General features: G+C 40.5%; 3 protein-coding genes across 3 annotated transcripts; 1 reads left to right on the top strand and 2 right to left on the bottom strand.

Annotated features, from left to right (window-relative positions):
• Positions 1-666: 666 nt before the first annotated feature.
• Positions 667-4,207, bottom strand: prr13 (proline rich 13). Its single transcript, XM_023155059.3, has 6 exons — positions 4,058-4,207; positions 3,645-3,709; positions 2,949-3,117; positions 2,069-2,141; positions 1,491-1,945; positions 667-1,267 (listed from the first exon to the last, which is right to left on the bottom strand). Exons 4-6 carry the CDS (start codon positions 2,082-2,084, stop codon positions 1,232-1,234), a joined length of 507 nt encoding a protein of 168 aa, XP_023010827.1. The 5' UTR covers positions 2,085-2,141; positions 2,949-3,117; positions 3,645-3,709; positions 4,058-4,207; the 3' UTR covers positions 667-1,231.
• Positions 4,074-8,554, top strand: LOC101480761 (cell division cycle-associated protein 7). The gene is made up of 10 exons (XM_076884322.1): positions 4,074-4,109; positions 4,329-4,384; positions 4,524-4,623; positions 5,082-5,456; positions 5,600-5,695; positions 5,777-5,929; positions 6,272-6,415; positions 7,742-7,891; positions 8,103-8,239; positions 8,426-8,554. Exons 1-10 carry the CDS (start codon positions 4,089-4,091, stop codon positions 8,469-8,471), a joined length of 1,278 nt encoding a protein of 425 aa, XP_076740437.1. The 5' UTR covers positions 4,074-4,088; the 3' UTR covers positions 8,472-8,554.
• Positions 8,555-11,003: 2,449 nt separating this feature from the next.
• LOC101478662 (serine hydroxymethyltransferase, mitochondrial) lies at positions 11,004-23,418 on the bottom strand. The gene is made up of 12 exons (XM_004547713.6): positions 23,165-23,418; positions 19,113-19,304; positions 16,373-16,452; positions 15,628-15,828; positions 15,405-15,486; positions 14,999-15,121; positions 14,473-14,612; positions 14,210-14,372; positions 13,695-13,794; positions 13,205-13,360; positions 12,544-12,651; positions 11,004-12,284 (listed from the first exon to the last, which is right to left on the bottom strand). The coding sequence occupies exons 1-12, from the start codon at positions 23,339-23,341 to the stop codon at positions 12,157-12,159; spliced, it is 1,650 nt and encodes a 549-aa protein (XP_004547770.3). The 5' UTR covers positions 23,342-23,418; the 3' UTR covers positions 11,004-12,156.
• Positions 23,419-23,840: the final 422 nt, after the last annotated feature.

Raw genomic sequence — 23,840 nt, 5'->3', positions numbered from 1 at the left:
GCAGTTTCTAATATATTCAGATTTTATAGCTGAATAAAATACTTTTTAAGGAGCCGCTAGAGGGCGTAATATTCCTTACTCTCCTCTTCTTCGGCTGCTCCCTTTAGGGGTCGCTACAGAAGATCATCTGCCTCCATCTCTCTCTATCCCTAGCATCCTCCTCTGCATGTCCTCCTTGACTGCATCTATCAATCTTCTGTGTGATCTTCCCTCTGCATGGCAACTCCATATTCAGTATCCTTTATTCAATATATCCACTCTTCCTCCTCTGCACCATATCAGCCTTGCCTCTCTGACTTTTTCTCCAAACTGCTTAAACTCAGCTGTCCCTCTGATACACTCGTCTAATCCTGTCCCATTTTGGTTAAATCCCAGTGAAAACCTTCAGAGCATCTTCAACTCTGCCTCCTCTCTACCAAAAATCATAGCAGTAAACCCTTGAAACCTTTCTATTTGCCCTTGCTGTTATCCTTCTGGGACAAATCATCCCTGATTGGTCTCCACCCTCCCTACACTCTCTTCTTCACTCTGGATGGTTGACACCAGGTATTTAAATTCTTGTATCTTCTCTATTAAATCTGTCTCCTTAGTGAGCATAACATTTATTACAATTTCTTTAAAAAAAAAAAAATCTAGATCTTTCCGAGCAATGTCAAACACACCATAGACTTTTTATGCAACTTCATTTATTAATACAATTTATTTATTTAACTTTAAAATGAACGATATTAACAAGCAACAGGTTTTTTCTGCAGCCATGCACAGTAGTGATCATAAAATTAAAAAAAATATATACCTTTAATTAACTATATTTTCTATATCCCTTTTAACTTAATTACATTAAGAAAATCATCTGCACAGTGCTGCAGTCTCTTTTTCAGTTATCTACATGTTTGTCATTGTAATATTAGAGAATAGTAACAGTAGATAAATTGCAACATTTCACCTAAAAACCACAAACCAAAGTAAAATTCAACATGAGGTGGAATCCCAGTGCCGATTAAAGTTGTGACAGTAACACACACACAAAAAAAAAAAGAGCTGCTGTATGCATTTCTAGTGTCATACATTTATACTGAACATGTGAGATTTGCTGCGACTCAGCAAAAATCTGCAAAAGGCTATAAGAACTGCTTTAATGCATTGACAGTTAACTGTTAGTAGTTAATAGTTGCGCTGTGCTGTTGTTACACAGCTTTTTTTGTGAAAGCCATGCTTCAAACCAGTCGCCTCAGTCTGAGTCGCTGCTGCTGCTGCTGCTGGAGGACTGTGAAGACAGAAACAGGAAATTATACATCTGTTAATCGTTTTAAAACAGTTAAAATATAGATTTTAAATCATAAAAAATGCCTGATCTGCTTAAGCAATCTTCAACAGTGAACAAAGAAACACACGGTTTTAAAAGTCACCACCAACTGTTTGCTCTTTTCACTCAAAACTTAAAAATTAAACCATAAACTCTGACATTCTAAATTTAAACCCAGTCTCACCTTGCCATGTTTGTAGTGCTTATGTTTGTGTGCCTTTTTCATCTTCTTGTGCATCTTTTTGTTTGCTTTGTGCCCAACTAGCCCCATTCCCATTCCTGCAACTCCCCCGGCTAAGGCTCCAGACATGGGATTTAGCCCTCCATGATGAGGATGACAACCTTTGTGTTTGCCGCCTTTTGGGGAGTGTGGATATGGACCTGGGTGAACACCTGCAGGAGGAACAACTGGATATCCACCTGGAGCCATAGGATAAGGGTGAAGTCCAGGAGCTCCATAAGGCATTGCCCCTGGTGCACCGTATGGTCCCATGGCTGGATTCATAGGAGCTGGGAACTGGCCAGCAGAATATGGAGGTGGAGGCTGGGGGAATGCTCCTGGAGGAGGGGCAGCAGGATAAGCAGGATTGTAGCCAGGAGGAAAGGCAGGATTTGGTGGGCCGACTGGAGGAGGAGGACCTGATACAAGTAAAAGCACACATCCATCTTACGCACTGTATGCTTCAAACTCCTAAGCTATTAAGCAATTATAGACACACATAAAACATCATAATTAAATGGTAATCATGTTTGATGTCCTACCTTGATTTGGCCACATGGTTTATATATATATATATATATATATATACACACACACTGACCTAACAGAAAAATCCTAGAGGAAAGACAAAGGAAATGCAGTTTAAAAATATTGGATTAAATTAAAATAACACTTAAATATATCACTCGGTATATCTTGATTGAATTCGTGATTCTACCCAAATTAAACAAACAGCAGTTAACATTTAACAGCTTCTTCATTTTTCCAGATCAAAACCAGATATTCACTTTACAAAGACAGAACAAAAGGGGAAAGCAGTCGGTGTTTACCCTCAACAACAATGAGAAATATCTGGTGGGTTTTTTTTTTTTTTTGGTTGGTTGTTGACAAAGAGACATCAGAGCCAGAGGCAGTTACTCACCTGATCACCTCTAGCTGTCACGGTTTCTCATTTCACAATTTGTGTTTGGTGTACACACGGATGCACAAAGTAAGCCATTTAATGCGAACACCTAAATAAAACTAAACCAAAGTAAACCCCTTCAATTGATCCTCCCTTTATGAAGGTCTTAATATCTGTCGTCTGTTTGTTTTTAAGTGTTTACCGTGGAAACTGTTACATTTTGTAGCACTTGTCAGTATAGAACAAGGCTCATCGCTGCTATAAACCTCAATACAACACACAACAAAGGCTTAAATGCCACATGTATACTCTTACAGAAGATGATCTGACAAAACATGAAGTCATAATTGCTCAACAGCTTGTAAATCCGCAACACTTTCTCCATGTTTCTCCACACAGCAAGTTCAGCACACTCAGTCAGTCGTTATTGTGAGTTTTAGCTGTTTGTCCCACACGTGTCACTTATAATAACTGCATCAAAATCTAAAGATTTCACAGGTTTTACCTTTGGAACTTACCTCGATTGCAGTGAAGTTTCAGGAATTCCGAAAGAGCAGTTTCGTGTTTGTCTTCCGCATCCAGCTCCCGGAAGGCTAAAGAAGCACATCAGGAAGCCACGCCCTTTGGGAGGGACCCTGCGCATTTTGTTTACGCAATGGCAATGGCCCATCACACATGGGAACATGGCTAAAACAGAAAACAATCTGAGTGATCTTTTTTTAATGGGTGGAGTCAGGAGTTAAGGTGTGTGTCGTGACACACACACGCCTGACTTGACAGTTATTTTCACCTGTGACTCATGCCAACACATAAAACCCATGACATCATGGATCAGCACTTGGAAATTGTTCAACAATACACAGATTTCAAAAGGGTTCATACAATCTGTTTACAGCAGACACGATGGCCGCACTGAATTACATAGTTTAGTTTTAATGTCCAAGAACTGAGTTTTTTATGCTTGTTGTCTCCAATGACATCAACACAGACTCTGTGCAATTCATAAAAGTTTCACAATTAGCTAAAGCACATTGTAAGAAATAAACTATAAAACTGACGCTACATTAAATTAATCCATAAATAATGTGATTAGTTATTTGCTATAATCAGTGTAATATTTCAAATTATGATACTTCAAAAGGCCTTTTGCGCATTGGTATGACCTGGGTTGTGTCACTGGAATACCTGAGTAAATATTCAAACATATTACATACATCCAGTTTTTTCAGTACGTGGAGGATCTCTTGACGATGAGTACAGGTTCATAATTTAAAGCCACCTGCAGATGGAGAGATTTGAGCATAACTGTAAATGTAAAATGGTACCTTTTTTTAAAGTTATGCTGTACATAAATAAAGCTATCACAGAGGTGGCCACAGAGTCAGCTGATCATTCATTACTCAATCCAAGTGAGATGAGCTTCAGGGCATGATGGCTGGATATTGTCCTTCAGGATTAAGGAAGATAAACATCCTTCCACACCTTTCATGGCCTCCATGGAGGTCTTACTGGTGTTTCACTGCTAATCAGCCACAAAATGCAGTTTGGAGAATGTAGGAAAAGAAAAATATCTAGTCTAACTGCATTATTCACCACATGAACGTGAAATCAAAATAATTTTAGCTACCATTTTGTTATCACAAACAGCAGCAAGCGGGATGAAGCTCTTCGTTTCTGGGGTCGGTTTCCTCAAACTGTAGTTTTCCTGGCTCAAACGTCATGTTTTTGTTAACATACAATAAAGAAAAAAGCTTAATTTTAGAGAAAAAAAAGGTCATATAATAACGTCAGCAAATTCGTGCTAATTTAACCCTCAAAATCACAATAATCTATTTTATTTTCGGGCAGCTTTGAAATCAGCGGGCAATTAAAACGAGTAATTGAAGGTGTGTTTGCAGGTGTGCGGGAGCCTAGCTAAAACTCACAGGCTAGCAGGGTGCTATCCACAGTCCAGGTTAGGCACACACACACAAGAGGCGGCAGAGAGGCCAATAAAGTAGCATTTGGTTACCTGTTTGTTCAGATAAACGTGTCCTACACCGGTTTTGAGGCTAATTTTGGTGATTTTTCTGTCTTTGGGGCACGGTTTTAAGGATGAATTCGCTAACAGCGGAGCTTGCTGATGTTTTTTTGGAGGACTCTGAAAATGATGTGACATTTCACGGCTTTTCCGACACTGAACTCAAAGATGAGGTAGGATTTTGTTTGGTTTTAGACCTTTAAACCTTCATATATACTGGGGTGACCAGAAAGCCAAGTACTAACTTGGAGTGGTTGTTTATGTGGGACACATTAGGCTGAGAGGTGGCTTAAATTGTTTATATACTACATTTAAAAAGAAAAAAGCACCAACTCTACAAGCTAATGTGTTTTATTTGAAGACGATTTTTACCACTTCTTCTGAGCATCAATTGATACTAACCTCCTTTTTATGATTTAATAAATCTGTATTCTCTTTTTCTTTTGTAATGATTCTTAAAGATGTAATCATGTGTGGGTTTTCTCTGGCAATAATTAGAATCGGCATGTATTTTGGTTGTTTCACGATAAAGTGTTACCAAATCCAGTAATTTTACTCTGCATTCATTCAGACAGACTACTTCTGTAAAGGGATTTGGCAAAAAGATCTGTTATTCTGTGTTGATATTCAGCAGAATTGCAGTTTTGGAGATGAAGCTCAGCCTGACATTTTCCCCAAGGAGGAGGAAACTACATCTAAAGCATCTGCTACTTCTACAGTTAAGCCCTTCAGGCTGAGGGTGGCTCTGCGCTCAGCTCCCTCTACCCAGCAGTCTACCGACGATGAGGATTCAGAGGCGGAGGAGAGGACGACACACAAGAAAGGAGTGAAAAGGACAGGACAGCGCAATAGGACAAAGGAGGAGAGACACGTGAAATTCGAGGATGGCGAGGCAGCAGCAGCTCGGCCTGCTTCGACTGAGGACCATGGTTCTGATTCAGCAGATGATGCGTCTGACACTTTCCTGGCCAGGAGAGAGCAGAACATTAAAGCCAACAAAGCCATGGTAAATCAGACACGGCACCACATACCGAGTTTAAAATGTGACAAACTGATGTGAAAACAAACAAATTTGGTCTCAGTGAATAGTACAATAATACTTTCAAGTGCTGACCTTCTACAGTGACTCCTGTTGCTCATCTTTAACAGTTGGCTCAGCTGATGGCAGACCTACAGAAAATGCCAGGAGGTGCAGGGCTGCTGAAGAAACAAGCAGGAAAACAGAAGGCAAAAGACAGAAGCTCTGTGAGTGTCGTGGAAAATGTAGGAATTTTCAGCAGATCTCTGAATTTTTGAATTTCCTTATGGATCGTATCACTCCTGCAGCATCCGCCGCGATCTGCTGCGACTGGAGGAGAGTCCAGGAGAAACCCAGAGCGGGCATCTCGCAGGCTGACAAGGTCCATGTCGGGAACGGAGGATCCTTTGGCCGCTGAGGAGGCAGAAGTGGAGCTCAGCTTGGAGGAGGAGCTGCTGGAGGTCAGTTCTGTCACTTATCAGCAGCCAGTTAAAGTCTACAAGGCCTTTGGAGCATTTGTTCAATATAGTGCAGTAATGTACATATTTACATGTGATTTATTTATTGGTTTAGCTTTGAAATAGATGGCAGTCAAGAAAATCTAATAAACATTAGTGTTCTGAACCGTGCGTATGCTTTCCTCAACCAACACTATACAAACATTTAGTGAACCAGAGTGATAAGGAGTGTGGCAGTGAGTGAAAGCCATCATTTTATTCTGCTCTATTCTCTAATCTGTTTCTTGTCAGTATCCATTTAAAACTTGAAGCTAAGTGGATTATTCTTCTCATCATCTGTTTCAGGTACGCCAAGCTCCACGGCGTCGTGGCGTCGCACGAGGTAATCGAAGCAAACCTCACGTTATTCGTCCGGTAGAAGAAATCACAGAAGATGATCTCGAGTTGGTCGCAGACAACATGACCGAGAAAGTCTACAACAGTGTCACAGTGAGTTCACTGCTGCTGTTATTCAAACCCCGTTAGCACTCAGTGTTTCCAGGCGATCAGGATACATGGTTGGATGAGGACTTCTGAGATAAACACTCTTTTTGGGGGTTTTTTTTTTTTTAAATTCTGTACACATTGCCTTCACATAGTAATAAACCTATTCTTTAGGCTTTCGTGGCAAGCCTGTCTGTGTCCTACGGTCAAGAGAACATCTGACAGTTATATTTAAACTCCTTTTTATGAGTGTACATTTGTGACCTCCACCTTCTGCTTGGTGCTCTTAAGTGGGATTCATGATGGTGCGCTTGCCTTTATCTTTGGCTATGTAAAGTGAAGTATTTTCTATATGCAGCCTGTGTTTTTGTACATAGCCTGAAAGAGATGACGCTTTCTGTAGGTCAAGTGTTGACTGAAAAGGTAAAGGAGCGACAGAGCGACAAAACCATGCCATTCCCTTTAAACTGAATTTAGGCTTCTGCTCTGTAGAGGCTACAACGAAGCCTGCACAAGCAGCCAACACTGTTCCCATGTTTATGCCTGTGCAGCTGTGTTTCCATGACGTGTAGTTACATTTGTAGAGAGGTACACAGCAGGTGATGGCGCAGGTTACACAGAAGGGTTTGAGGTTACGGTTCACCTAAGGTGTTGATTTACCAGAGGCAGATAAATCGACTTTAGCCTGGTGGCTAGGTAACCTAGCTTGGTATGCTTTTTTTTTTTTTTTTTTTTTTCATTTTCTTTTTTTCCTTCTTCTCCACCTAATAATGATAACACTGCAGACTGCATAAACACCCAAGAACTGAGGGTTGTTCTATGAAGCAAGATTAACGGCTTAGTCAGCTATCTCAAGCTTAGAGTTTTATGTACCATGAAAGTGTACTTGGTTAAATCACCAGGGTTGGGAGCAGATTATTTATGTTCATTAAAGAATCTTAATCACTATTGTATCACATCAGATAATGTGTCTGGAATAAGCAACACTCGTAGGGATCGTTTTGTGAAGAAGAGTCATGTGACCTGTGAAATGAACCTTTTATCTGAGTGTGCACAGAACCTGAAGCAGAGAGACAACCGATAAAGATAAACCACCGTCCTGAGCTCAGACTGGTGTTTTTAGGGTTTTTTCGAGCCAGAAACCTGGCTGTGCTGAATGGTGTTCATAATAAATCCGTATGATCAGAAAGCAAGTCTAGCTCCACATGTAGATTAGCAGTTTAATCAAAAATGCATTTACACAATCTAAAATTTGGAGAATGTTGAGGCTGGTTAGGGAATGTTGTAAAGCTACCTTTTATCATTAGTTTTATGTATTTTATATATTTTCAGGGTTCCACGTGTCATCAGTGCCGTCAGAAAACTGTTGACACAAAGACGTGCTGTCGCAGTGAGAACTGCCGTGGGATTCAGGGTCAGTTCTGCGGGCCGTGTCTGAGGAACCGATATGGAGAGGATGTCAAAAAAGCGCTGCTTGATCCGGTCAGACTGATGATACCCCAACACTGAACTGTGCAAAAGCAAAAAAAAAAACTGTTCATCTTACACACACACACTTAATTATTAAAGTTTTGTATAGAGATATTAGGACACGGGTCATGTATAAAATTATAACAAAAATGAAACCTGTAGAAACATTGACCTCCCATCATACCCGTAGATTCGGGTTTTAAAACCTTCATTTTCTCTCCAGGACTGGAAATGCCCTCCCTGTCGAGGCATTTGCAACTGCAGCTTCTGTCGTCAGCGTGAGGGCCGCTGCCCAACCGGCATCCTCTTCCCCCTGGCTCAATATCACGGCTTCTCTGACGTCCACTCCTACCTCACCAGGTGACTTTGCAAGACTGTATTTTATATATAAATGGTGTTCCTTTTTTACCCAGATGGTTTGGAAAGTAGTGCCACATTGAGTCATTCAGTCAAGGGATTTTATGATGGCCTTAATAAGTCCTATCAAAGCCTTTTCCCCCTATTGCTAGTACAACTTAATGAGTAACCTAAAACCTCTCTTTACAGCCTCCGCAACAAACTCAAGACTGAGGTGGATGATGTAGAAATGTAATTTTAACACTAGAGGGAGCCAGTGTTCAAAGGTTTTATTGTGCAATGTTTTACTTTCTCTGAAAATAAAGATTGGCATTTTAACGTTTTTGACATTACATTCTTCAACTTATTTGGACAAAAAAGGGAAAATAATTTGCCTCAAGCTGGAGCTTAGAGTGCTTAAAGCATGTGCAGACCAACTAGCAGAGGTTTTCACCATCTTCAACCTCTCACTACTACAGTCTGTAGTACCATCATGCTTTAAGTCAGCCATCGTTCCAGTACCCAAGAAGAACAGGATGAGCTGCTTAAATGACTATCTATAATATATCCCTGCCCACAATTGCCAAATGGTTTGAGAAACTTAGCATGTCACACATTAAGGCTGTTATTCCTGCAGACCTCGACCCATAATACGAGGCAAACAGGTCAACAGAGGATGCCATAATAACAGCTCTTCACACAACCCCTCACATCTGGACAGTAGTAACACTTATGTGGGAATGCTGTTTGTGGACTTCAGCTCCACCTTCAGTACAGTTCAACCCTGCAAACTGGTTAAAAAAAGCTAAGCAACTTAGGACTCAGTGACTCACTGTGCACCTGGATATTGGACTTCCTGAGCAACAGACCCCAGAACACAGAGAGCACACCACCTCCATCTGCATTCTGAATGTAGGCGTTCCACAGGGCCGTGTCCTCAGTCCCCTCTTATACTCTTAACCATGACTGTTCTTCAATTCACACCAATAACACCATTATAAAATTTTCTGATGACATGACCATTATAGGACTGATCAAGTACAATGATGATTCAGCCTACAGAGATGACGACAACCTACATGTGATCACAGCCAAGACTAAGGAGATGGTAATCGACTTCAGGAGGACAAAGCGATCTGACCACTCCACCCTCTACATTGATGGAGAGGAGGTAGAAAGCTTTAAGTTCCTTGGGGTCCAAATCTCGGCCGACCTTACCTGGTCCACAAACGTTTCCCACCAGGTAGGAAAACCACAACAAAGGCTATATGTTCTTAGGAAGTTGTATCAGGCCCAATTACCACAAAAACCGCTAATCAACTTCTACCGCTCCACCATTGAGAGCCTTCTGACCTACTGCTGTACACTCTGGTTTAACTGCTGTACTGTGGAGGACAAGCGAAAACTGCAGCGGGTGGTGAGAGTGGTAGAGCAGGCAATTGGCACTTCACTAACTCCACTCAGAGACATTTATACTGGCAGACCTCAGCAGAGAGCCAGCATCATCATCAAGGACCCCTCACAGCCTGGATACTGACCACCTCTTGTTTTGTTCTTTTATTCTATATTCTCTCTTATTCTTATCTACATATTTACATAAAAATGCTTTGTGATGACAGATATCGAAGCATGATGGCGCAAGTGTGCTGGGGTTACTCTCAGTGCTCGATAACTCTGCATCCTTACACTGCACTGATTAGTGTTTTTGGCTCTGATGTCATGTGCACGTGCTGTGGATCAACCGGTGATCCATGGACAGGAAGTCTGGACTGGCTCTCTGTTTAAAAGGTCATCGTTTCTGAGTTTTACTTTAACAGGCAGTGCAGAAACTGGTTTTAGCCGGTGGTGAGCAGACTTGTCCAGCTCTAACAGAAGAAACACTGCATGAGTAGTGTTGCAGATCAAGTGCAATTCATCAGCCACACCCGTTAACTGTGCAGGACTCCTCTGATGATCGTCTAGGCAGAATGAATAGATTCAGAAATATACTGCAGGAATTAGTTTCTGAACCATTGAAAAATGCGGTCGTTTTTCACAAGTTTTAACCTTTACTGTTAAAATTTTAACTTTTGAATACTTGTTTTATTTAAGCAATTTAGCAAGAGCATCAGATAATAAGAATATCATAATTAAATCACCTAAATTTGATCTTAACCTCACTGATCTACTCTTGGTTGATGCTGATTTCTGATATCTGTCTTGAGATGAAAGGTAGAGTAAAAAAGAAGTGCGTCATGGTCACAGCTGCAGTCCTCTCCGGGTCTCGCCTGATGAAGTTCAAATGGGGAAGTAGTGACTCGGTACAAAGTCCCCCAAATTCTGTCAGACAGCCAACACAGCAGAAATGAGCTAAGACAAAGCCAAAAACTGCAATTCTTTCAGTGTTTAGGCAGTTAATCTTCTCGTGCTCCTATTTTTGACTGAACTCCAATCTTCAGAGGAAGAACCGCCCCCCAAAACTTTTTCTTTTATTCATTTTCTCACATGCATGACTTGTTTACTTTGTGAGACACATCTATCGACACACATACTTACAGCTACGCCCCCTCCAGTCTGCTAGCTGTGCATTCTCCTGCACTGAGAAAACAGGTGGGCTGCAGAGGGAGAGATATTTTAGTGCTACAAATGAAAACACTGCAAGCAGCGAGTAAGGAAATTCTGTACGATGTCAGCACAACTGATTTACAAAGACATGAAAAAGTCTTTTCACTCTACGTTTTTCTATTTTAATCATTATGGCTCTAAGAAAAGAACAAATATGTAAATATTAATGACAACACTGACCCCATTTTCATTACTGGACTTTATTAGAATGACACTAATAAAATTAGTAAAATGTGTAAAAGGTTGGTTCAAACCTTTGTGTACAGCAAAGATCAGAGATTTGGGAACACTGCAGTAAAATGTATTTTGGCTGAATTGTGACATGGATCATTTATTTGCATTTGTTCAAAGAAAAAGTACCACGTAATTTCTAACATCCAGTTCTTAATTGTTGAACGAGACAACTCGTTTCTTCTCACTGTACTGAGAACAGTCTTTAAACCAAATGTGCAACAAAGTAGTCTGAAGCAGCTTGATTTTCAGTTTCTCACTTTACATCACACAAAAGCCACAGTGGAAAAAAACAACAACCACATATCAGCAGTACAAAATCCTTCTTGTAATAAAATAAAGGAAAATGGATTGAAATGACATGACAATTAATACTTTTTAAATAACACGTAGAAAAGATTTCTCTTTGTAAACAGACCAAAGGTATGACTTAATACGGAATGCTATTTACGATTCCATTTGGTTATTTAGAATTATTCTGACATAATAAAATATAGAAATTTTAACCTGCGTCTATGATATGCTGGAAGAAAAGCAGTGCCAAAAGACGACAACGTGCATCTCAAACCTATTATAAAAGCAGTTTGTAGTGTTGCATATTTAAGATATAGTATATTAAAATATATTAAGATCTTGGTGTAATTTTTGATCCCCTCTTTTCCAGCACACCCGTTCACATTACATTAGTGACGTTAGTTAAGACTCAAATGAAGTAAGACTCCGTGCTCCTTATTACAGTAGCTAATCATGCACTTACCAAGTCAGACTGTGACACTGACTGTTGCTAAATTTTTCTTCCACACACTTTTGTTAAGAAATCATGTGAAGAAGAAAATCTTCACACACAATAGAAAATATGTTGTTCTGCTCTAGAAAATCTGTCACATTTGATTGTTTATTTAACTCAACATGGAAGCTATGTTTTTCCCCAAACAGATGACTCGTGACTGCAAAGCAGTATAAAAAATTATTTCCCATTTATGATTGGAAAAGCGAACTCAAGCCATTTCAGTTCACAGGCTCCAGCCACATTTCACTCCATCCACACTTCTGCCCTGCCGGCTCTCTGCCATCTGGCTGTGATAGACCCGTGAGTCCACAGTGGGCTAATGGTCGGAGAACCCTGGCATGGGAAAGGGCCTGGCAAAAGCTTCAACACGGTGGCGCAGATCTGCGATGCGAGCCACCGTTTCTGGGTCCTGAAGAAGGAAGTTCTTGAAGTCCTGGAGCTTTCCTGCAAACAACAACAGAAAAGAGAAATGCTCAGATGTTTATTCTTAGCTTCCTCTGTTTCACTACCACTGGACATTTTGTCTTCTCTCATGCAGCAATTTTAAAGACCGTGCACTATATTTGACTTTATAAATTCACTAATGCTATTACAGTTAATAATGAACAGTTTCAAACTGTGCTTTGGTAAAAAGAATTTCAACATGTTTTAGGCATCCACTGAGCTACAGATTAATCTGCCCCCCTCCTCACAGCAGGCTCACCTGTCTTTTTCTTGACATCCAAGGCAATCTTGAAACCCTCATCCATGAACTCGACAACTTGCACAAAGTCAGCTTCTTTGAACTGTCTCGAGGTCAGGGCTGGAGCACCTGACAGAGAAGAACACATCACTTAAGCTTGAAATACACTTCCCATTGTTCTTTTCCAGTTTAGATCTTTTAATTCCTGTTCTTGTGTTTTCCCCCTAATTTTGCTTTATAGTCTTTAAAAAAAATAGCATAGAGTGGGAGCTTCTTAAAAGGTCAGTAAATAACCTATACAGGCTTGAGATGTGTCAAAACTACAACCGATCACCACATCAGATCCAGAAATTTCATTGCACTGTTGTGTCTGTATCGTTCTATTCTGTCTGGTGTTGCACTGTCTTTGCACATTGCACTTTATGTAGTCCTGTGTTGATTGTCTGTTATATGTCATATGCAGCACCATGGCCTTGGAGGAACGTTGTCTCGTTTCACTGTGTACTGTACCACTGCACATGGTTGGAATGACGATAAAGCCACTTGACTTGAGATGGGGGAGATTTAAATTAAGATTTTAAATGAATATACAGGGAAGCACGTGGTTTCTAATCCTTAATAAGTATGACCACCTCCTGGTGTGTGTCCAGCAAACATAGTGTGATGTGAAGCTGTTTCTCACCAAGTCTGAGGCCACCAGGCGTCAGGGCGCTCTTGTCTCCGGGGCAGGTATTCTTATTGGCGGTGATTGACGCAAGCTCGAGCACCCTCTCAGCTCGAGCACCATCAATACCCTTAGGTCGCAGGTCCACGAGGACCAGGTGGTTGTCGGTCCCACCTGGAACAGCCAGTTTTCAATAAATAGGAGGAAAATAAGTCACCCGTACATTACACGAGATTAAGGGAAAAAATACGCTAGGAATGTGTTTTACTGGTACGATCTTCCACTCTTACCAGTTATTTGGCTAAAAATATTTACTAAGGGATTAAAGAAAGGTGTATGTACACACTGCAGAGTATATAAACTGAAGGCTATACATCAAAACAAACAAATATCATTTTTGGATTTGTGCTTTTTTTCTTGTGTAATTTACATTTTGTTACAGGACATTTTAGATGAATTTTCAGTGTTAAATGCTCCGTGCTGAGTAAAGAAGTGCATGCTAGATTACCTGATACCAGAGTGTAGCCTTTGCTGAGAAGAGCTGCAGCCATAGCCTTGGCATTCTTTAGCACCTGGTCAATATACTCCTTAAACAGGGGAGACTGTGCCTGGACACACAGAACCAAAAGTGTACAGTAAGTTAGCCTTTACATTTGGCTCTGTAATACCCTACTCCAGGGGTAGACAACTCCAGGTCTCGATGGCCGATGTCCTGCAGGTTTTAGATCTCACCCTGAGTCAACACACCTGAATGATATGATTAATTCATTACCAGGCCTCTGGAGAACTTCAGGACATGTTGAGGAGGAAATTTGGCCATTTGAATCAGCTGTGTTGGATCAAGGACACATCTAAAACCTGCAGGACACCGGCCCTCGAGGCCTGAGTTGTCTACCCCTGCACTATTCCCTTTACTGACTGAAGTTTATGCAACATGTTCTTAAGCTCCTCAAGCTTTAAGTCTTGAAAACAAAACACCAACAGATCCAAGTTTGCAGTTCGGTATTTGTGTGTTGTGCAGACCTGTCTGAGTGCCACTGCTACACCAGCAATGGCATGGTTATGAGGTCCACCCTGCAGGGAGGGGAAGACAGAAAAGTTGATCCTGTCCTCGAGGTCGTACATGATTTCCTTTCCCTTTTTGTCAACTGAGCGAACACCCTTCCGATAGAAGATGAGACCAGCCCTGGACAGAACAGAATCTTTTACTGATGAAGCAATTTTACAATTTTTACTCAGCAATTTGATTTTTGTTCCCACCCGTGTCTCTTACAGTTTGACCTTACCTTGCTCCACGGAGGGACTTGTGCGTGGTGGAGGTGACCAGGTCAGCATGTTCAAAGGGCGAGGGGATGGCTTTGGCTGCCACCAGGCCACTAATATGAGCCATGTCAGCAAGCAGGTAGGCATTGATGTTGGTGCACAGCTGGAAGAAAAAGAGGCAGGATGAGGGAACAGTTATAAAATTAAGACCAACATGTATACACATGTGGCAGGAAAGTTCCATTGTTCTGTGGTTTACAAAAGCGTTTAATTAGCCCTAAAAGGTGAGGTGAAAATACATTCTCTTTTCCATCTGCATTAGATTCAGATGGTTTTTGGCCCTTCTTATACATTTGTCCTCTATTTTAAGGTGACAGAGGACCAAGCTGTCACCTCAAAAAAGCTGATTAAGTTTTAAATACAAACACAAAGCTGATCCATCCTTTTGATACAGGATAACAAGAAGAAGAAAAGTGAAGCACACAACAGAACAGAAAAAGACGGGGTGAACACGGGGTGAACTGAGAATGCAGAGAGTTCTCCGTGCACCTTCTTGATGCAGGCATAGTCAATGAGCCGGGCATAGGCACTGGTGCCAGCGATGATGAGCTTGGGCCGGAACAGCTTGGCCGTCATCTCCATCTGGTCGTAGTCTATAAGTCCTGTTGCAGTCTGCAGTAAAGAAGGCAGATAGAGGAAATGGCCTTGGCCGGTCAATGATTACGTTTCAGAAAATACAGTTTGCAAGGACAGCACTGAACCCGTTATAAACATCTTACTGTAACATACTGAAAACTGGACTTTCTTAGTATTTGCTGGCTTATTGACTTTTGGAAGACTTCTCACACTGACATTGATAAGACATAAAAAAAATACATCAGTATATCCCAGCTAATCATTCGACACTGGTATAAACAGGTGTCAGTAGATATCAGTAGAAAGCTTTTCTACTTACATTTAGCTTGTAAGGCATTGACTCAAAGTAGATTGAGGTTGCAGAGATTCTTTTCACATCAGACATGTAGCCGTGAGTCAGACTGGAGTAAAACAAACAAACAAACAAACAATATATACATAAAGAATAAAACAGAAAAATCAGATTTATGAATTTAAAAAAAAAAAAGGGGGGGGGGGGGGGGGGGGGGTACAGCAAAAATACAGCAACAGTGAATACTAACTGTCCACCATCAGGCAGGTCCAGGCCCATGATACGATCGTGGGGATTGAGTACAGCGGTGTAACTGGCAAAGTTGGCAGGAGAGCCAGAGTACGGTTGGACGTTGACGCCCCACTGAGCTGGATCCAGGTCAAAGGCCTCCAGAGCTCGCTTCTGACAGAGCAGCTCAATTTGGTCAACCACTTCTGCTCCACCATAATACCTGAGGGTGGAGATGGAAACATGAACTACTGTGAATAACCTGCTAATTTCAGCTTTTTGTTAGAATTTAAACCTACAGTGATTAATTGTTTGGCCACAACGCACAATAGTTCCTTTTAGGCCAATGTGGCGAACTGTTGTTTATGTGCATTCCCAGCAAACACAGCAAATAAATATCATTCAAATCTGACGTAAATCCAGCGTTCAGTCTTATGTGTTTTTGTTACAGTCAGCTCCCGATGAAAACTGCTTATACACCCGACAACAATCTCCAGCTACTTGCTGTCTATTTGTCTGTTGCTTGAGATTTAGCAGGTAGAACATATTGGGGGGAAAAAATAAACACTATGACAGGTATACATTATGGTAAAATATTTCCTCCATAGCGTAGACTGATCGGTATATACAAAGCCTTTAAGTACAGCACTAATTCTGCACTATCATTTGCAGTCATTACTTATCTGAAGGAAATAACAGAAAATTCATTAACTGAAAATAATATCAATCATGTTAATAAACAGAGGTGTAGCTGAATAAAAACCTACCTTTTTCCTGGGTAGCCTTCAGAGTATTTGTTGTTAAGACAGGAGCCGAGAGCTTCCAGAGCAGCGCGGCTGCAGAAATTCTGCAATGAAAACACACACAAGCGAACACTCAGATTAATGGCACGAGTGGACAGATGGGACAACGACAGCAAATTAAAGTCTGCGAAGTGATGGTGGGAAATTTTTCCCTGATGAAAAGCAATCAGTGTAATACTGTCTCTCTGTGTTAGCCCTACGACAGACTGGCAGAGCTCTGTCCAGGCTGTCTCTCACATCCTACGGTAGCTCAGATTGGCTCCGCCTCTCCACAAGTCTGAACTGAACAAGAGGAAGAAAATGGATGGGTGGATATTATTATATTAATATCTGCAGAAAAAGGTTTTTGTTTAGTTTTTTTAATCAAATCATCCATTTTTTCTTCACCTCCCATGGAAGTATAGCTCAGATTATTTTGGTTTGTTTTCCTGGGAGTTTCTATTCATGGGTCAACGTGCGTTATTAAAACTACAAGACCCAGATTTACCTGCAAACATGCTCATCCAGTTCTGACATTCTCACACAGACTTTCATACATCTCCTCCTACATGTACTCACTTGACAAGTTAACACTGTGTCCTTGTGCCCCACTGTACAGCCAAAACAAACAGCACCAAACAGAACAAGTTGCTGCGCTCAGACTTAATTGGATTCCATCTTTTTCAGGCCTAACTGAAATAGTGAAAGCTTTACCAAATTCAGAGGTCCAAAACAGCCCTAAATATGACAGATTTGGTTGTCTAAAATAAAAAAAATGTATGTGTGGCTACTGCAGGCACAATGTGAGCTCCAATTTAAACAAAAATGCTGATAAAGTAATCTACTCTGCACAGAAACTTGATAAAACTGTTGTCAGTGGATGATATGAACAGCACCTCCCTTGTCACTGGTAGAACAAAAGATAAAAGCAGGGCCGATTCAAATAAACTGTGCTTGGTGTGAAATGAAAAATGTTACTATTCAAAAGAACAGACAAGGTTTTATCTTCCGTTTCTTCTTCGCCACAGTAGTTGCAGCCCTGGCTGTGTAACATGTCTCTCTTGTATATCGTCACACTGGTCAGTAACAGGATCTGACATAAAATGAACACAGATAAATAAAGTCTGAATTCTGCCTCTCTGAGTGGGGTGGTGGTCGTGGTGTGTTGTTATTCAAATGCTTCACCTGGAAGCTAACAGCTTTCTACTGCATCCGTCTGTCACGCCAACTGCTGTGCATATATTGTGTGTACACATGTGGAAAACTGTACGTCTTCTCATCGGAGGAATGTCTGTCTGAGCTGTACTGTGATGTGACTTGCAGAGTGAGCTGGGGAGGAGGCAGAATGAAGATATCAGCTTTATCTCACACTACAGTGGTCAGGCTTTGTGTTGAGAGGGGGCTGACATACTCCACTGAACTGTGGCGAAGAAGGAACAGGAGGAGAGAGAAGGAACAGCAGAAGATAAAACCTCGTCTGCTCTTCTGAATAGTAAAATGTTTTGTTTTCCAGCCTTGGAATGAAAACAAAGAGCTGCCCAAATCTTTCTGATAACTGAGCTAGTCTCGCTCACAACAAGCAGAATTTCTTGTAAGTGTTTTTACTATTAAAGAAGTCAAGTTTGAATGACTTCCAGCTTACTGTGGGCAGTTCCTCAGTGAGTGAATAATGAATTAACAGGAAGCTGGATATGAATTTATTCCTAACAAAACCATTTCTGCATTAACATAAAAGGTGTGTGCCGACTTATTCTGACTTTCAATATATGTTTATATTCATGTTAATCCACTTATTGTGCAGCCTATTCCATCCCCACTAGGGCAGGGCAATATGGCCAAAAATATTTATCACGATATATTTTTGAAAATTTACAATAACGATATAACTGACGATATAATTGACACTAGACAAAATACTTTACAACTCCACAAGTTTATTAGTGCAAAAAACCCCATCAATGTATTTTCACTTAAACAAGCAGATGGTTTTTTTATGTGCATTAAAGTTATATAAAAATTTAACAGTGCAAATGCAAATTCCTTGCTGACAGTTTAGCCAAAAGTAATTTCCAGTGGAAATTGGATGACATATCCTCAGCATAACCATGTATAATATCCACAAAAGGTTATACACATACGGTAATATTATGTTGAAGCACAGTACGTATCACTCCACGAGGCTCCTGACTACGGTAGCCGCAGTGCTCCGACAATCAAGCGGTGCGGCTTCGTAGCTTAGCAAAGTCGTACTAAAACATTTTTGACAGATTTTTGAGTGCCGTGTACCACATAAAATCAGTTCGGTAATAACGGCGGCCCACTTGCATGCTCTACCAAAAATTGTGCTTTGGTGTGTATCTGACGGACAAACACCAAACCAGTTCCACACCACTGAAGTTGCAGCATTTTTACAAACCAATTGTGCTTCATCCGTTTCATTCAATGATCCGCTTTCGCCCTTCTCATTCTCCGTCGCCGCCATGCTTTTTCCACCATGTGCGTATGAAAACAAAGGCACTGCGCATGCACGTTTTACCCATATTCTATCGCGATATTTCCTTTTCTTATTGTTGCCCAACGTTATACCGGTATTATCGTGAATGGCATGATATGGCCCAGACCTAATCCCCACTATAATTTGTTAACTAAATATACACTAAAAGAAAAAAAAAAAAAAAAAGGCTTATACAAAAGCACTTCAATTTACATTTCTAAGATCTAGTACCTCAGATGCAATGAGCTCCAAACCACGGCACTGCCTGTCCTTCTCCTTCTGCAGCAGATTCCACATCTCGGGGTCATCCTGAGCCAGGCTCTCCTGACCCGTCCAAGGACGATCTTCATCCGCTGCACGGGTGGCAGCGTGAGACTGGTGGGCACGTGCACTGAGACAAACAGGGACTCGCTGGCACAGCGGCTGTGGGTGGAAGACGAGTTGGGAATATGAGGAAAGAAAATACAGAAAGGAAAAGGTTTGATTTAGAGTTTGTCAGCTTTACACAGATATCGCAGTTACAGTAGAAATGTTTTCTAAAACTGTGTCATTGCACCAAACTGGGTCATGAGTTGCCAGAGTGTGAGAGTGTGCGTGTGTGTGTCCATCATCCTGCAGCTAACAGATGGTTGTATTGGATTTCCAGGTACAACTATTGTATATTTCCCACCTAATCATGTCGTTCTCTTTGTAGCCTGCTGAAAGCTTATCATCTCAAAGTTGAGAAATCAAATTAGTTTGACTTGGTAGCCACAGATCATGGTGCAGTTAAAGTCCCTGTCATCTCCTAAAGTTGCTGAATTTTCATGGACATTTGTCAGTTTTTGGTCACCATGCTGCTGCTAGCTGTCCTATTACAAAGAACATCAATTCTCTAGTCTTTATTTGATCATTTCATATATTTAAAGTGTGATTCTAATTTGTCCTGTACAAATTAGGAGACATTTGCCTCCTTTCAACTACTGCGCTTCCCTTACACTCTAATGCAGCCTGGTATAATTAGAAGCTGGCGTGTTTTCGTGATATCAATAATCAGCATGGTTGTTCAATTATGCCTCTATCAGCAGTTCTATAAACTGGGACCGACTTTTACAGCCTCAGTGTACCAGAAGGAGGCATACAGAGAACAGATTCAGCACTTCCTGCTTATCTAATCTGGACTGACCATGCTTCATCATGTGAGATGTTGCAGAATTAAGTCATTTGTGATTACTTGCGTTGCATTTTTGTTTTCAGTCTTCATGTATGTCAGGTGTGGGGAATGGCCCATCGAGCATTTCCTGATTTTTAAAGTGCTTATGATGTCATGTCTGAGATCATCAGGTTAAACCAAGAGGAGGGGTTTCTTTTACCATAAGTTTGTTTTAGGATAAAAAGGATTTGTTGAATGTTTTTACTTATATAGAGCCATCTAGTTGTATAAATGTGTCAATCAGAAGAGTGGGGAGCTTTATGTAGCTCTCAGTCATTTGAGTTTTAGATTCCCCAGCTCAAGCTACTGGTACTGGCTAGACCAGTGGTCAGCAACCCCTGTATTTGATTAGTGTTAGTTTTTTTGTTTTTTTAAGTTCAAAATTGGAAGGTTATTGTGATCTTGAAATATTATAATAAAATTATATTTTATTAATTTTCGTCGCTCAAAATAAGCGTCACACTTCACATCAGAAAGCCACTCTCATTCAGAATCACAAATGGAGTGATACTAAGAACCTTCCAAGATGTTCCTTTACTCCAATGTCCTGTTATATTTTATGAAGCAAAGAGCAGATTAATTTTAGGATTTAAATCCTCGGAAAAACTTTAAAATGCTTAAATCACAAAATTTATTTCCCTGACAGAAAGACGTCGTCGTCGTGGACAAATCTCAACGCTATCCTCTGAAAAAGTCAAGTGTAGGAAAAAAAGTACACACAGAAATATTTTTCAATTTGAAATCACATGCCCTGACCACAAGACAAACCCTGTCCTGTGAGTCCATTAAAACTTTAATCAAGATGCACACCAAAATAATTAAATTCAACAAGAACAGCGTGAGTGCATGTGAACCACTCAGTTTCATGAAAAACGTCAAAAACACCAACAGCAGCGACTTTTAAAACCAGCTCTGAAAACATGAGATTTAGACTCAAACTTTCTGAGAAACTACATGAAAGTTCGGGAAAATGTTGAGTCAGCTTTGTTATGCGTTCAGTATGTGATTCAGTTTTTCAGCATACCCAATCAACTTTGGGAATGTGGAAGTCTAGTACACTGTCCTCACTGTTCAATGACCCGATTTTAATTTGAATATATGATAAATTTGCACTGGAACGTTACAAAGACAATCTTTAAGAAATTAAGACAAAAACCTGATTTCTTGTTCATAAAAGGAGCCAAAATCTACATGAAAAGCTTATTTTCCCCATGTTGGATTATGGTAGTGTGATTTATAAGCATGCCTCTGCCTCCACTCTTAAGCCCTTGGATACAGTTTACTATTCTGCAGTCAGGTTTATTACTGCTGATTTTTATAGCGCTCATCACTGCATCTTTTACGGGGGAGGAAAAACAAACAAACAGCCCAACCAGATAAAATAACAACAGATGATATAGATAGCTGTATGTTATTGTCAACACATTATTAGGACGTTTTAAACCACGCCTGTATCTGGGGCATCCCAAACTTGTTCATATCAATGTAATTCACTGGAAGTCCGTACTAAGCTTGGAAAAATCTTTTTTCCTGTTCATTAAAAATCTGGGACTCTTGATAAAATAATTAATCATTTATAAAATGTTACTCAGCACTAAACTTTTGGTGAATTTATAATGATATTTTTAAACCATTTAGCTTCTTTTTTAATCTACACCAAATATCTGGATCCTGTCTCCTTATTAATTTACATTTGTATATGTTTTTTTTTTTTTATCTGATCTTTTTTATCCTGATTATGTTACAGTTTAGCATGTTTAGTTTGTATCCTCTTTTCTTATTTTAAATACCAAGCTTGTGATAACATTTTTGTAAAGTATTTATGACAGCAGTAAATACTGATGAGGATAAAGAGTCAAACAGCTGCTGGTGTGACTGAAACAATGACTTTTACTTTTCAAGGTGGACAAAACACCCACGTGTGTGTTACATAATTACCCCCGTGTAGAACATTTGGTGTTAGTGCTTTCTTGGTGCTCTCACCAAAACCTATGAGGCCCATTTAGCACTTTGAACATTATTTGGACCAAAACCAGCTTCTTCAAGTGTTGAATATTATCATCCGTTAACCTGTGCTTGCATTATCTGCAAACTGTTATCGGGATCAGGACTCGACTTTATTAAAGCCCCTGTCAGCATGAAAGCCACTCATTAACCAGCTAAAAATACCTACAGCTTTTTCCCTTTTGGATAAAGTGGTGTAACACTAACAGACAAAGTTACCAAACCTACAGTGTGCCCCTCAACTTCTTCAAGTAGGCCAAAACAACACCTTACAAAAGTAGGTCACCAGGGTTTATATTTATGACTTTCCAAGCATACTGAACTAGCTTTGAATATACTGGGTTATTTTCAAAGCTTGTTGATATGAATATAATACTACAAAATAAATTAAACAAAGTGCGCCTTTAAAATTAATTATTCAGCATCTTTTTTCATGATCAAAACCTAATTTGTTTTTATATTTATTGCATATATTATTTAAACTCTTATTCCATTTCAAAGGCAGACGATACACGGTTCAACACCACTGCATGCATTCTTCCCTTCTGATCATCTATCAAGCTGTGCGGATGACACAAAAACACACATGTATGTCCACGCATCAACAACTCTAAGCATGAAAACACATCCCTGCCGCACACGCTCTCACTGAATATCATATCTTTAAATATGGTTCATGTGCCCCCTTATTAAAAACCATACACTTTAAATCCCTGTAGTTTGTTGCAGTTTGTCAACATGATGAAACTGAGCAGTCGCTGTTGCATCATCACGTGGACCCAGTTGCGTTCACCGAACTTAACCACTGGCAGCTAGCTTCCCGGTGGCGAGCAAACAAGCCTCGAGTTTGAAATGAAATGCATAAAGGACAGAAAGCAAACAGCTAGCGGTTTGTTGCATTCGCTAAATATAAACTGCACACTTGAGCTGCAGTAAGAAACATAACCCCACCAAGCCTGTGAATTGGTAAAGAGTAAACTCTGTCGTTAGCAAACAGCCAACCACGCAGAAATACGAGCTTAGTAACCCAACCGAAAACAACACCGGGGGCAAAACAGCGTAGAAATATATTTAACGACACAGTTACCCGTGTGAGCTGTCTCAGAGCGAATAGCAGCATGTTTCCAGGTGTAAGACCAGACGAAGAAGCAGCGCACACACAGCTGGTACGGTCGAAAAGGCTGTTTGAGAGACGGTTGGTTACGCTCGTCCTACCGAAGGGGTCGATGGGAAGTGTAGGCACATTGTTTTGAGGACGACACATAAACTAGCGACGTCCCTGCAGCGCTCACTCTGCTGTTTCTTTGCTTGCACACACTCTGTCCGTTTCAGGTTAGGTTTCTCTTATTCAGCGTTACATTTTGAAAATATCTATGTCTGCTAAATATAGCGGAGCATGTGTGACTTCTTTAATGGTGGCATGGAAGTCCAGCTCTTAAAGGCATAAAAACACTGCTCAAAAAATAATAATAAAGGGAACACTTAAACAACACAATGTAACTCCAAGTCAATCACACTTCTGTGAAATCAAACCTTCCACTTAGGAAGCAACACTGATTGAAAATCAGTTTCACATGCTGGTGCAAATGGAACAGACAACAGGTGAAATCACCGATAAATGAGTGGTTCTGCAGGTGGTGACCACAGACCACTTCTCAGTACCTATGTTTTCTGACTGATGTTTTGGTGACTTTTGAATGTTGGCGGTGATTTCACTCTAGTGGCAGCATAAGACGGAATCTACAACCCACACAACTGACTCA

Source organism: Maylandia zebra, linkage group LG5, assembly GCF_041146795.1.
Source record: "Maylandia zebra isolate NMK-2024a linkage group LG5, Mzebra_GT3a, whole genome shotgun sequence".
NCBI lineage: Eukaryota > Metazoa > Chordata > Actinopteri > Cichliformes > Cichlidae > Maylandia > Maylandia zebra.
Note: the sequence above shows the minus strand (reverse complement) of the source record. Positions and strands in the feature narration are given on the sequence as shown.